The following is a 15,073-nucleotide window of genomic DNA, read 5'->3' as shown; positions in this document are numbered from 1 at the left end:
TTTTTAATTTGTTAAGAATTATGACTAAATAGGTAAGTCTAAAAGGACAATAAATGGCCGATAAACTGCTGTCGGGAAACAGTGAAATAAGTACTAAATGGGACAAGCTGAGAAGTTAGTTACATATAAAATCATGTTCTTTAAAGTGTGTGTGTGTTGGGGGGGGACAACCGTGTGACTTGTTCCTCAGATGCCTTCCTCTTACTAATTTTTTAAAAATTTTATTTTATACTTTTTGGGGGAAATCTCACTGGCCTGGAGCTCACCAGGTAGGCTAGCCTGGCTGGCCAGTGAGTGAGCCCCGGGACCCCCGTCTCTGCATGGCTAGCTCTGGGCTTACAAGCATGTGCTGCTAGGTCTAGCATTTTAAAACGTGAGTTCTGGGGATTGGGCTCAGGTTTCCTTGCTTATAAGACAAGCACTTACCAACTGAGCCCCGGCCCCGGCCCCTGCTCTTAGTACCTCATCTGAGAAGAGCCCCTATGTCCTGGCTGGCCGCAGACTCTACCCTCCTGCCCCACCCTCCCCAGGACGTGGCTGCTGGTGTTTGCCCTCATAGCTGGGTTCATCTTTGAATGATTGATTTAGTCACACATTTCCCCCACTGTTTTGACATTTTTATTTGTTCTTTTATTAAGTCACATTTTATCTCTAGGTGGAAATAGTTATCACTTTCATGACTTTGTTTTCACTGTTTTGTCAGTCAAAGATGGGAGAGTGGAGGTTAGAGCATTTTATCTGGGACCACTTGCATCACACTCATTCTGCCTTCCCTGTCTTTTCTCTCGGAAGCCATTGGGTCCCTTGTCAAACTCCAGTGTCTGGATCTTAGTGACAATGCCTTAGAGATTGTGTGCCCGGAAATTGGTCGTCTGAGAGCGTTACGTCATCTGCGATTAGCTAACAACCAACTACAATTCCTACCTCCAGGTAATCCCTGTCTGCATAGTTTCTTATGTGTCATGAACCTGCTTTTATCACTGTATGCAGTGGGATGTATCAATGTATTTGCAAGTATCTGTTTATTTCACCAGCAGTGGGATGTATAAATGTTATTTGCACGTATCTCTTTATTTCAAGATGAAACAAAGGACTGTAGGTAAAACATGACTAAGTGTTCTTGTGGTGAAAATATAAGAAGGTAGTGTTTATCTTTGGCCCACCGCAGGAGTGCATTATGATCAGTGTCCTTTCCTGTCACTGCCAGGCAAGATGCTTGTATGGGACTGAACTCAGATGTTCATGGCGTTTTTTATAAAAATAGAATTAAGAGGTTAATATATAACCTCATCTAACAAGCCTCACTGCTTCCAGCTGTGTTCAGTGCAAACACTTTCAAGTCAGTAAAGAACATGATTTTCAGGGTTTATAATGTGCCACCTGTGTGTGATGATGCCAGCCTTCAAGTGTCTCTTTTTAGATAGCTGGGGAATTAGATGCTCTTTTGAAGACCGCCTAGAAATGTGGTAACAGGGATAGAAGCTTTCATATTTGGCACTAACAGATGCATAGTAGGGGTTGGGAATGTAGCTCAGTTGATAGAGTGCTTGCCTAGCATGTTTGAAGCCCTGGGTTCAATCTCCAGCTCTGTACAAACTTGGTACAGTAATGCAAGAGGATCAGAAGGTCAAAGTTGGCCTTGACTACATGGTGGGTTCAAGGCCAGCCTGAGGTCCAAGAGACCCTGTCCCCCAAACCAAACTAGAGAAAGAAATGCATGGATTCAATGCAGTGTTTGCAAACCCTGCTTATATACATGCAAGGACATGGAGCACTTTGGTTTCCTGTGAGTGCTCCGTTCTTTCTTTCCTGTGCATCACATTTTGTGGTGGAATGTGGTCATTTCCTTCCAGTGCATTCGCAGAAGTTAATGGTATTCTTCTGACACCACCTGACTGCCTCTTACTAACCACTGAAGGTGTATATTTCCTGACTGCTTTCATATAACTTGTTTTATCTACACTTCCATTCCACAAGAATTCAGGCATGCATTTTTTTTATTTTAGTTTCCTAGCTTTTTTCTGTTGTCTGCACTTGGCTCTTGTTTGGAGTGATATTTTATTCTGTAGCAACTGTGCATTTTAAGTAGTGACTTTTGGAGAGCCTGGAGGAGGTTTTGTTGTTGGTTTTTTTGTTGTTGTTGTTTTGGACTGTGTTTCAGTGTGTAGCCCTGGATGTCCTAGAACTCCATAGATCCACCTGTCTCTGCCTCCTGAGTGCTGAGATGAAAGGCATGTGCCACCATGCCTGGCCAAGAGTAGGTGCTTTTCTCCCTAGGCATCCTGTGTAGTGCTGTAGGGCCCACCTGCTTCCTCGCCTCACATTTACACAGCTCATTGTGAAGTTGTTTCAAATAGTTGATTGGTTGGGGCCAAGTCTAAACAGCTCCCAAATGTTTGGCTGTGTTTGGAGACATGGTATGAAGAAAAGAAAGGGAGGGTCTCAGGAGTTGTTCTTTGGTGGCAATAGACATTAGCTTATATGTGATGGTAGCTCTTTCTACATAGCCCATGCTGTTATGTAGCTGTTCCTCATTGTAGTAAGAATCTTAAAGTTTCTTATTAATAAAATCAAACCCGAAGCCAGTTATTGGGGTGAATGCTGGAAGATCAGAGAAGTAGAACAAGCCACAGCTATCTCACCTTGCTAGTTCCTCAGGTGATCCTGTTTCCTCAGACTGCAAGCTTCTGAGTCCTCCTCCACATGAATCTCAGCTAAACTGTGCTGCTCCAAAGCCTGAATGCTACACCAGCCAAATGCTTAACTAACTTCTGGTCTTCATGCCTTATATAATCTTTCCCTTTCTGCCTCCACTCCCTGGGATTAAAGGCTGGGTTTCTGGGATTAAAGGTGTGGGTCACCATGCTTAGCTGTTTCTAAAGTGGCCTTGAACTCAGAGATCCCGCTAGCTCTGCCTCCCAAGTGCTGGGATTAAAGGCATGTACCACCACCGCCCAACTTCTGCTATGGCTTGCTCTGACCCATTTTCTAGCCACCATTTCTGGCTCTGTTCTAGTGGCTGTCTGATCTCTGACCCCAGATATGTTTATTTCGGGGAACACACAATATTTTGGGGGAACACAATACCACACCTCATGCTGTGTTCCCTCAAAGGCTTCCATCTTACTGTGGTGGCTTGTTTGGTGTGTGTGTGGTATGTGCTAGCAAGTACGTGTGTGTGCACATGCACGCGCATTTCATAGCCACTAATTGCAATATGAAAAATATTCAGAATGTAGAATTAACACAAGCAAGCACACGTATAAAGCCTGGCTGTAAGGATAGTCAGAGCTCTCAGAACTGCTTTTAAAGCATGCACACAGCCTTTGCATGTTCAGATTGCCATGAAGCCCAGTGTTCTATCGGATTCTGAAACTTGCCTGTGACTTACATGATAACTAGAGGGCGCTTCTTGATCATACTCATCTCTCTACAGAGTCTCTTCCCTCTTCTGTTGGATCGCAGAGTACTGCTGTTCTCTGTATTGTGCCTTTGCCTTCTCATCATTCAGCTGCTCAGTTGTGGGTGCCTGGAAGAAGCAAGAGCAGTGTTTCCCTGGGAAGTTTGGAGAGACTGGTGGGAGAGAGAGAATGGGGGAAGAATGGGTGTGGGGGGTGTCAAAATCGGTTTCTTTTATTTATGGTGATATCTTCCTGGGAGCTAGGTGTTAGACAGGTGTATTTGAATAAAAGAAAAGGGAAGATGAAGTACCAAATAGGTTGACGCATCTTCCTGTCCTGCAGTATTTCTCTCCCTGGCTCTGTTCTTAGTCACGCAGGCTTTCTATTTGAGCTAATTCTAGCTGGCCCTCTGTGAGCTGCAGCCAACTGCTCCACACTCCTGTCACCTCCAAGGCTCAAGCTGCTTGTCTGAGGTGTCAGAGCTGAAGCACGCTGATCTTGTCACCTCTGTACCATGTTGTGCCCCACACTCTCCTGTTAATGGTTAGGAAGTCAGAGTCAGCCATGGCATCATTGCTAGCGTGTCCTGGATGGTGTGGACCGTTCTGTTGAAGTCAGAGTCAGCCATGGCATCATTGCTAGCGTGTTCTGGATGGTGTAGAGTGTTCTGTCGAAGTCAGAGTCAGCCATGGCATCATTGCTAGCATGTCCTGGATGGTGTGGAGTGTTCTGTCAGCTCTTTACCTTGTGTATTATGCTTGCTGCTCTTCTCTGTGATATCTGTTTTGTCTCACTTGAATGCAGATACTTTACAGGGTGCAGAGAACACTAGATAAGACAGGATGAAGGAATTGCCAAAGCCTCTTCTGAGGGCTAGTCTAGGGATGAATGGAGTGTGAATGAAGCTGTGCAGTGCGGTCTTTGTATTTCTTTTGTAAATTAAAACACTTCACTTGTTTTTACTATACACATGCATGTTTTTATGAATGAAATATATTTAAATATTTTATTATTATGTGAGAGACTGATGTGTGGGTTTGTGAGATGTGCCACGGTGCATGTATGGAAGCTGGGGTGATTGTTTAGAGTTGGTTTTGTCCTAAACCTTTATATGTGTTCCAGGGATCAGACTCCAGCCATCAGAGTTTGCAGCAACTGCTCTTAGCTGCTGATCCATCTCATTGGCCCTGTCACTGTATGTTAATTATATAAAACATATAGATTTTTGTTGTGATATAATTTTTCCAATTTTTTTTTTTGGTTGAGACATTTTCATCCATATATACCATGATATTGTTCTAATTGCCTCCAACCCTCTACTTCCCACTCTGCTTATCTCCTTCCTCACCTCCAAGTAGTCCTTTCTGTTATCATATCACATTTTTTAAAGATTCATTTATTTAGTATGTGCAGTGTTCTGTCTGCATGTATCCCTGCAGGCCAGAAGAGGGCACCAGATCTCACTACAGATGGTTGTGAACCACCACGTGGGTGCTGGGAGTTGAACTCAGGACCTGTGGAAGAGCAGCCAGTGCTCTTAACCTCTGAGGCATCTCTCCAGCCCTATGACATATTTTTATTACATTCTCTTGTCCTAACGTATGTTCCCTGTGTGTGACTTCTTGCTTTGAGAATGTTTTTTTGTGGCACTCACACTGTCACACATTCCTGGACTTTGTTGGTTTTTATTTCAAAGATGAGCATACAGGGTTTTCAAATGAAAGCTAAGAGAACATGATGGAACATGGCTTTTTGTAGACATATCTTTTATTTCTTTGGGGTAAAATATCTCAAGAGGGAAAAAGTTGTTGCTTCCTAAGGTAGCTGTACATTTAACTGTTAAGACTCTTCCCAGCAGTCTTCTAGGTGGCTCCCAGTTCTCCTCCTCCACTGTCAGGAAGCCCCTGGCCTCTCCTCCCAGGGTGGTCCTGTGTGTTTCTACTGCTTATTTTTAGCACTGCTATTGAGTATAAAAATAGTTGTTTTATTTTGTATTTTTCTCTTGCCTGAGAGTGACAGGTACCTTCTTGTGTGTTTATGTGCTATTTAGAACCTTTCCTTTGGTTTGCAGGAGATAGCTTCCTGTTTGACATGTTGGTGACTGGCTTTTTCCTATTGCTGAGAAATTTTCTTCGACCTGCCCCTTGCCCCAGCCCCGTGAGAGCGCTTCCTGCCATCCCACTGGGGCCTGGATTGGCTTCTCTGTATGCTGAAGAGTTCTTGCCTCCCAGAAGTTTCTCTTGGCTTTCTTATTATCTCCATCCTCCAGTTTTCCCTAGCTGAAAGCCTCTGCGTACCCTGGGAAAGTTACATCAGAGAGAAAGAGAGAGAGAGAGAGAGAGAGAGAGAGAGAGAGAGAGAGAGAGAATGAGATAGCACCAGCCCGCACATGCACCTTTCATCCTTTCACAGCTGGACTGATTTCTCATTAGCTTTTGTCTGGGGCAGATTCCTTTTCCTTCCGTTCTTTCAGTCAGGGAATAGTAGCCAGGGATTTCTTTTGTTTTAAAATGAGCCTGTCACTTATTGAAGTAAGCTTAGGATAATTGCTGCCTCAGTTGCCAGTGAATTTTAGGAACTACCATTATGTAGCATATCCAGTGTGGTTTGGTTATTATAAGAGGATAATCATTCTATTTTTTCTTTTGTTTTCTTCCCTTTTTATTATTTTATAATTTTGTGTGCATGCATGTATGTCTGTGCACCACATGTGTGCGGTGCTCACAGAAGCCAGAAGAGGCACTGGATCCCCTAGAACTGGAGTCCCATATGGTTGTGACCTCCATGTGAGTTCTGAGGCTAGAACCTGGGTCCTCTGAAGAACAGCGAGTGCTCATAACAGCAGAACCATTTCTCCAGCCCCTTCTTAGCTTTACTTTACCGTTAAGTAGGAGTGTACGTCTGTGTGCACATGAGTGTAGATGCCAGTGAAGCCCAGAAGAGGATGTTGGATCCCTGGAGCTAGAATTGCAGGTGGTTGTGAGCCACCTAACGTGTGTGACAGGAATCAAACTTGGATCTTTTGTAAGAACAGTACATGCCTTCACCTGCTGAGCCATCTCTCCAGCCCAAATTTTAAAAGTTTTACTTTATTTAAAACCTTTTTGACGTGTGTGTGTGTGTGTGTGTGTGTGTGTGTGTGTGTGTGTGTGTAGTGGTCTGAGGACAACTTGAAGATGTCAGTTCTTTTCTTCCACATGTGGGTCTTGGGAGTCAAATCCATGTCACCAGACTTGCTGGTGAGCACCTTTACCCGGTGAGCCATCAGCCTAGTGAGCACCTTTACCTGGTGAGCACCTTTACCTGGTGAGCACCATCAGCCTAGTGAGCACCTTTACCTGGTGAGCCATCTTGCCATCTCAGTGTCTGTATTTTGAAATTGCCCATCCCATAACTGGCCACCAAAGGTTGTGGTTCTTCTCTGTGTCCTATCTGTTTTCTTTTGGATAACTTGAGTATGTTTCAGTGTTGCGTTTATTTTCTGTGATAGTTTTTCTCTAGGGCTCACAATATGCACCCTGAGCTTACTACTCAGGAGACAGTGTGCCCTCATGTCAGGTAAGAACCTGATGGTACCATGTTTCCATGTACCTCGGTGCTCTTAAAGCAGACGCGTTGATTTCTGTATATATTGCGATGCACACAAGCTCTTCAGTCTGTTCTCTGCGTGTGTGTGCTGTTTGCATTTCTCTCTAGCTTGCAACACTCCCTTAACTCTTGCCTGTGGGGCCGGTCAATGGAGGGACAACCAGCCATGGGAGGGGGTTGTTGGCTTGCTTTTGTTTTAGTGAAAAAGTTACCCTTGATTTTTCTGACTATGGAGTTTTGAGTTGGCTGGATTCCTTTCTTTAAGGGTGGCTTTCCATTCCCCCTGCCCTCCATTGCACGTGATAAAAAGTCCCTTGTTTATGTCATCGCTCCCAGGAATGGTTTTTACTATTGCTGCATGAAGGTATTTTTCATTAACTTTGGTATCATAGTTAATCTGTGATATGTTTCAGTGCACATTTAAAAATAATTATCTTTTTTTTTTTTTTTTTATTTCCAACATGTAAAATTTTCTACCATTTCTTCAAATGCATCACACTGCCTCTTTGTGGATCTGTGTTACATGTTAGATTGGTCGGTATTTTTCTGCATATCAATAGAACTTTGTTCTTTGTTGTTAAAATTTTTGTTTTTGTTGTTTTTAATGTTTTAATTGAAATACAATTATATCACAATTCTCCTTCCTTTTCTCCCCCCATGTCCCTTCAAATTGATAGCCTCTTTTTCTTTGATTTTTAGTGGTATACACACACACACACACACACACACACACACATCTATATGTATGTGTATGCACATATATACATAACTACAACCAGTTGAATCCATTTTTGTTGATGTGCCTGTGGTTTCAAGGTTGACCACTCTGCACTGGACAACCAATAAGGGGCTAATTCTCCCAGCAGTCACTTGTTGCCTATAGTTCTTTGTATATGGTGAGACCTCATAACCCCTCCCGCCTCCGCATCCACATTAATATATCCATCAATACTGCCATCGTTTAGATCTTGTTTATGCAGCCATTTCTAGGAGAAACTGTTTCACAGCGGACTTGCTGGTTATGGTTCTTACCATATTTCCTCCTCCTCTTCTGCAGTGTTCCCTTAACCATAGATACAGGAGCTGGGATGGAGATGTATTCATTGGGGCTGGGCTCCCCATGATCTGTTGATCTCTGTATTGTGTCCAGTTGTGGTCTTCTGTGATGGTCTCCATTTGCTGTAAAGAGAGACTTCTTTGCTGACAGGTGCTAACAATACTTACCTGTGGGTCTAGGATTTAGAATGCAGTGTGAGGAATTATGCTGGTCTAGCAAAGTGGTAGTACTATAGAGTCTTTCCTGAGGTCCATGACTCACTAGCTCTGTGGAGCTGGTTAGGTTTCAAGTACCAGGCATGATTTCTCTCCTGCTGAGGGAGGGGTCCTTCTGTCCAGCTAGACAGCTGGCGGGTGGCATGCATTGTCTTCTATTTGACTCTGTGCTCTGCTCCTCTGCTTTAGTCTACCTGGTGCTATCGAGAAAACTGCCACGGCTTATAAGCAACATGTTTCTCTCTCGTGGTTCTGGGGCTGTGGAGGCTGAGCTTTAGGTGCAGCCGATTTGGTGTCTGGGGAAGGCTGTTTCCTAGCTTACAGGCAGAAGGGCATCTTCTCACTGTCTTCTCACAGTTGAAGAGGCAGGAGGTCTCTGAGGTCTAATCCCCTTCACAAGGCCCTCTGCCCAGAAGCCAAAGTCTTCCTAAGGCCTCCCTTTGCAGCACCGTGGTACTGTGAAGAGTTTTCAACGTGAATTTTGAGGGACGTGAGCGTTCAGACCGTGGCCCTTCCACCTTTTGCTGTTTTGTCTTCTTGGGTTCCCTTTTCTGCATTTCCCGGGTGTTTTCTTTGCCTGGAACTCTGCTTTCTGCCTTTTCAGCTTTCTCATGCTGGGGATTTGTGCTCCGCTCACTTGTTCCATGGCCTAGAATGTGCCAGGCCCACCGTGGACCTCATCTCTTTCCCCTTGTTTCAAGGATCACAGTGCAGTGCCACATGTTCACCGCTTCAGAACAGCTGCCTTTTGATGCGTTTTGTTTTCAGTTTTCCTGCCGTGCCTGCCATCAAAATTTCTGTCCCATGTTGTTGTTTGGTTGCTCATGCTTGCTTATCTTCGATCATGTGTATTCTTAAATTTGTCACACTTTAAAAACATTTATAGGTTACTTTTTTCTGAGCACTGCACCAAAACTATATAACATTGTTTGCTTTTGAACCAATTTAAACTAATATCCTCTCGATGGCTTTTTCTAACTTGATACAAAGTCATATCATATATTATGAAGAGAAACATGAACACAACTACAAATAAAGCATTTATTGCTGAAAAGCCTCCATCAGTGCAGGTACACTTGCCAAATACTTTATGATTTACTGTTGTAAAGACCACAAAGGCCAGTGATATTGGACAAGACAGAAAAACTAGCTAATCCTCCAGGCAACCATGCTTGACAGTGCTGTGACCATCAGTCCCTGGGACTCCCGTGACAGACGGTCATGGTGACAGAAGACAAAAAAAGACCAGGCGCCTGCAAAGATGTTGCTTGCATCTGGCTTGTAAATCAAACTTTTTTTTTTTAATGCCTTAATCCTTGAAAAGCTGTTTTGCGTACCAAAAAAGGAAGGGCTTTTTAGCTCAAATTAAGAACATGAACGGATTGTACTGTGGTGGCTAAAAGCATGTACAAGCACAGGGCTGTGTCCTTCCTGTAACCAGTACACACAGCTGTGCCTTCAGTGTTACTGGTGTGAACTGGTCCTGAAACTCAGCCTTCAAATGTGACTTTTTCCCCCCTTAAATGTATTTTTTTTCCAGTTGGCCAGCCTTATTGCTCCATTGAGCTTTGGTTTAGATGGCCTTTAGGGCCACCTCTTAACACCCAAGCAGCTTTGAGCACTGCTCACTGGTCACTGTGGAGGCCTTTTGCAGAGGCCGCAGAAGACCCAGTGCTTAGTCCCTGGGGCTCCCTGTTGCCTGCCACCCTGCGTGTTGCCTTTTATTGACAGACTAACCAACTGTGGCACGGGCTGGCAGGTTGTGCCAGGCGCTGCACTGGTTCCTCAGAGGCGTGGCTCCCACTGTGTCCTTGTGGCCCTGGGTACATGGCTCCACCGCAATCTCCCTGCCTTGCTTAAGTTTCTTAGATTGCTAGGTGGCCTAGGAACACTGGGTCCTGGGGACTTCATTAGCTATCCCATTGAGCCCTCCTTGCAGCTTCTCAGCAACCAACTCAACAGCAGCCTGTATTGAAATCTCAAAACACAGGGTACTGTATTGTGTCCGCTGTGCCCCAGTAATCTAGTCTCTTTACTCCATATTCTACTCCTTAATGTACATTATCACAGGCAGTGATGTCCCGGCTCCCACCGCTTTGCTGTTGGAAACACACCTGAGAAATGGTTCCTCCGTGAAGCACTCCTCCAGTGGCACCAGGTCACAGGTGTGCGGCCAATACTGTCTGTCGACAGGCTGGCTTGGGAGACTTACTGTTTCTCTTGCTTTATGAGACATGTGCATTAGATCGACCCTGCTGTGTACTAGAGACAGTGGGAATCTGAATTCAGGCTGCAAAGAACAGAATATTTTACTATGTTTTCCAAAGAGGAGGCTGACAGACAGGAGAGAGAAGAATTGGGTATATCAGGATAGCTAGTTATTATCTCAGTAGAGAGCTGAGAAAAAGTTGCCCATCTTGAGACTAGCAGAAGGGTCAACAGCGGGCAGCCTTCCTCTGTCTTCCGGTGTCCGTCTTGAGGTCACTCTGGGACCTTGTGCTTTGAGTGGCTGTTACAGACTTACAGTGTGTGGCACACCAGTACTCAGTAGCAAATACCTCTACAGTGTAATTAGATATAAGTAGCTTTATGCAAACATTTTATTTAGGTGTTAATATAAAATTATCTTAGTATACTGGATTAAACAAAACACATAGCTTTCTCAGAAAAACGTGGAACTAAGGCTTTTAAATTTTATTTATATACTTTTATAAACTTTGACAGTTTGGCCGAAAGCAGAGGATAAAAATGGCCATTAAAATTCTTCTCAAGAAAAAAAAAAATGTTTTATCCCTCTCAGTGTGGAATACAGAAAATAATTCCTTTTTAGGAAAGGTGTGAAGGGAAATGGTAGAAAACTTGCCAAATGTCTCAACAACAAAAGTTCATTGTGTCAGTATTTTTTTAAAATAATTTAAAAAGGCAAGAGAAGCAAAGTTGATGCCTGAGACTTGACGACACCTCTGCCATCTGTCCTGCCGCTGGCCAAGGCACTGAGTTTATGCACATGGAGCATTCCTCTGTGAAGAAGCTTCAGCTCGGCTTGTGTCATAGTCAGAGTCTCTCCACTCAGTGCTTCTGTCTGTGTGCCTGTAATTGTTACAGCCTAGGGTTTCTCGGGCCTGATGCTGTGTTGGGACTGCAGTGATGCTACTGAGGTCAATTGCCCCGTGGTGGTGGTGGTGGTGGCGGCGGCGGCGGCGGCGGCGGCGGCGGCGGCGGCATTGGTGTTGGCCTTGGTGTGCACCTTGAATCCCAGCACTCGGGAGGCAGAGGCAGGTGGATCTCTGAATTATAGGCCAGCCCGGTCTACAGGACAAGTTTAAGGACAGCCAGGACTACATATCAAAATCCTGTCTCAAAGAAAAAAAAAGTCCAACCTCAGGGAGCAAGCTGGTGTGTAGGTGGCTTGTAGACGCGGCCACCTGTCTCCTAGTGTGCGTCATGCACTGCCGACGACCAGGAGTTCTCCCAGACTCGATGAAATGTTTCCTCAGTTAAACTGTAAAAGCACTTGTGTCTGCTATGATGGAAGCCTATACCAGGTTTAGAATGATTTTTTAATGTTGAAAACCAAGAAGTCAGATTTTTTTTTTTTTTTTTTTTTGAGACAGGGTTTCTCTGTGTAGCTTTGTGCCTTTAGACCAGGCTGGCCTGGAACTCACAAAGATCTGCCTGCCTCTGCCTTCCAAGTGCTGGGATTAAAGGCGTGTGCCACCAACGCCCGGCCACACTGTTTTTAACTGCCTGATGAATATAGAAGTGTTCTGAATCTTCTGGGGTGGTTTTTCTTGAGGATAATGAGATGTTTTTCCTTAGGTACAACCTGTCCACGAGCCCTCGGAGAGTGAGTTCTTTGTGTCTAAATCAGCTTTCAGCATATAGAGGTAGCGTGGAGCAGTTCTTATCAAATCTTTTGATGTTTGGCAGAACTTGTATCATTTTGATTATTAAGAACTTGTAGGTATTAAACCCAGCTTTCTTGTGTTAGTAGCGTTTGATGTATTGCACTTACTAACCAAGCCATGGAAATAAAGTACATTTGGGCACATACACAGGGATTCCATTCATGTTGTGACGGCTTTGTCAATTTGGCCCAGTCGAGATGACCCTGGAAGGCCGTGTCCATGAGGCTCATCCAGATTAGGTAGTTCTCCGGGGTTTATGCTGATTACATGAACTAAGGTGGGAGCCTCTACCCCCGTGTGAGAGACAGCAGAGCATGAGCATGCGTGCATTACTGTCCGCTTGTGACTGGCAGCTGCAAGCCTTGACTTCCCTGCACAAGTGCACTCTACCTTGCAGCTGTAAGCCAGCTAAGCTCTTTCTTCCTTCAGTTACTTTTGTCAGGATATTTTATCAATAACTAGCCTGGGAATAAAACCTAGATGTTGTTATCTTACAACAGCTTACGTTGATTTTTCTGCCCTGCTATCAGTATACTAGTACTGTTGGTGACATAGCTAGGAAATTAGAGTTTCCCGTCAGACTTTACACTTGAAGAAGACAGAACTGGAGGCATATATAGCAAAAATACATATATCTGTTAAAGGAATGTTTTCAGTATGTGAAAAAATGCATTTTATATTTCAGTTATTTGAAGCATAATTGTTGCTTTATTTCATCTGCAAATTTTGTCTTAACCTTATTAAAGGTTTTAATTTAAATCTGATGATCTATTCTGTAAGTGATTTTATGGTTAATGATTATTTTAATGAATGAAAAGCCTTACAATTTGCCTAGGAGCCGATGTAATGAGAAGCAATTAAAGACATGCAGTTTGATATTGCTTGTTAGCAACCCTTCCCCACATGCCTAACAGTTGGCATTGGAGTGCTTTGTTTAATCTTCAGATCACCATTTTCATCAGATGATTTTACAGCCAGCTCAGTCTTCTCTGTGCATTTGCTCATAGATGTAAAAACAAACCCCACAAAACCTTGGTGTCAAGACTCTTGGCTGCTGCAGTGAGGAAAGGCAGCAGAGATGAATGTCCTTATATGCTGATGACAAATATCATGGATTAGTAATGTGTTTCCTCTGCTCCTTGGCTGGGTCTGCTGACATCCCTGCTCTTCATATGATCTGGAGAGAGATAAAGCCTGGCATCATGCTATGGGGGGGTTTGGAATGTCCCCCTCCACCCCCAGTTTGATGGGCCGAGAATTTGGCTTCCAGCTGGTGGTGTTACTGTTGGGAGGCAGTGGAAACCAGAGGAGACCTGGCCCACTTGGAGGAAGTGAGTTACTGGGGGCATGTCTTTGAAGGGTGAATCTTGTGCCCAGCCCCACCCCCTCTCCTTTCCAGCTGCTATAAGGGGAGCAGCTTTGTTGTACCACATGCTCCTTGCCATGATGCTCAGCTGGCCACGGCACAGAAATAGCGGAGCCTCATGACCATGGAGTGAAGCTTCTAACACCGTGACCTGAATACATCTTTTTCCTTCAAGTTGACTTTCTCCAGTGTTATGTCACAACAGCCGACAACACAGACCTAAATCTGGTGACATTTTTCTCATGGTCTGAACACAGAGAATGGCTTACTCAGAGATAGATTTCTTCACTGTAAAGTGATAGGATTCTGTGACATTATTGAAGTTGTATTTTACAGAGGTCAACTCTCTCTATTTAGCTATCTAAGAACCAAATATCAAGCCTGGTAACATGACTCAGCAGATACGGGTACTTGCCACCAAGCTTGATGACTCGAGTTCAGTCCCAGGATCCACATGGTGTCCACACATTGTCCTCTGACTTCTGTATGTGGACTGTGGAACACATGCCCACACATATACACACAGATAGATAAATATAAGTGAAAGGAAAAGTGATATTTCAAGTTTTTTGTTTTGTGGCTCTTAATATAAATAAACCAGTTTCATTAATCAATGCTTATTAATACTTTCACCTATCTTGTATTTAAGAGTCTTCTCTAAATACCATGGCTGTATTGCTTCATCTACTGTTATTGGTTTGATTTGGATCTGTGATGACACTGTTTTTGAGCTTTATCCATAGAGCTATTTAAGTTTCCCATACTTGAAATTCTGTGGAACTTTAAGTACTATAAATGTTTAATAAAATAAATGCCTATAAAATTCATGTGACTTGGAGCTGGGTATGTATGTCAGTAATAGAGTGTTTGCCTAGCAAATGGGTTCAATTCCCAACACTGCCCCTCCCTCCAAATTAATGGTTTTTTATCCATGTTTTCATTTTATTTTCCAGTGTAGTAAAGAGGTTTTACATGCGTTCTGAGAGACCTCTCCTACTACAGTTCAACATCCATGACATAAAATGAAATTTGAAATTTTGCTTATGTTCCTGAAAGATACAGTACAAGGGTATGATGGCTAAATAAGCTTGTTTTCTGTCCACAGCAGAAATTTGAACTACTTCTGAATTTAAAACACTTCTATTATGAACAGCACAACAAGAAATAAAATGCAAATTTCCTTATTTCCAGCACATTGTCTATAGCTAATTTACAGTCTGTATCTGTACAATTCTTTTCTCTGTACAGGACACTGAATAATCTTTTTAGTAATATGTTGTTAAACTTTATGACAATACCAGTAATTTTGTTCCTGGCATGAGTTAGTAATTAAGTTTTTAATCCTAATGATTTTTTAAAGATGTATTTATTTATTATGTATACAATGTTCTGCCTGCATGTGTGCTTGCAGGCCAGAAGAGGGCACCAGATCTCATTACAGATGGTTGTGAGCCACCATGTGGGTGCTGGGAATTGAACTCAGGACCTCTGGAAGAGCAGCCAGTGCTCTTAACCACTGAGCCTGTCCTAACCCTATC

The 15,073-nt window shown here is 43.5% G+C and overlaps 1 protein-coding gene across 3 annotated transcripts in view; it reads left to right on the top strand.

Moving 5' to 3' along the window:
- The window catches only part of Lrrc28 (leucine rich repeat containing 28), a 132,437-nt gene that overhangs the window by 26,160 nt on the left and 91,204 nt on the right, over positions 1-15,073 (top strand). For all 3 annotated transcript variants that reach the window (XR_004945402.1, XM_036191997.1, XM_036191984.1), the window contains exon 5: positions 793-930. Coding sequence is in view for 2 of the 3 variants with exons in the window: in XM_036191997.1 (XP_036047890.1) it covers positions 793-930 (138 nt within the window). In the remaining variant the exon portion in view is untranslated. The remainder of the gene's footprint in view (positions 1-792; positions 931-15,073) is intronic.

This window comes from Onychomys torridus, chromosome 1 (genome assembly GCF_903995425.1).
Source record: "Onychomys torridus chromosome 1, mOncTor1.1, whole genome shotgun sequence".
Classification (NCBI taxonomy): Eukaryota; Metazoa; Chordata; class Mammalia; order Rodentia; family Cricetidae; genus Onychomys; species Onychomys torridus.
Note: the sequence above shows the minus strand (reverse complement) of the source record. Positions and strands in the feature narration are given on the sequence as shown.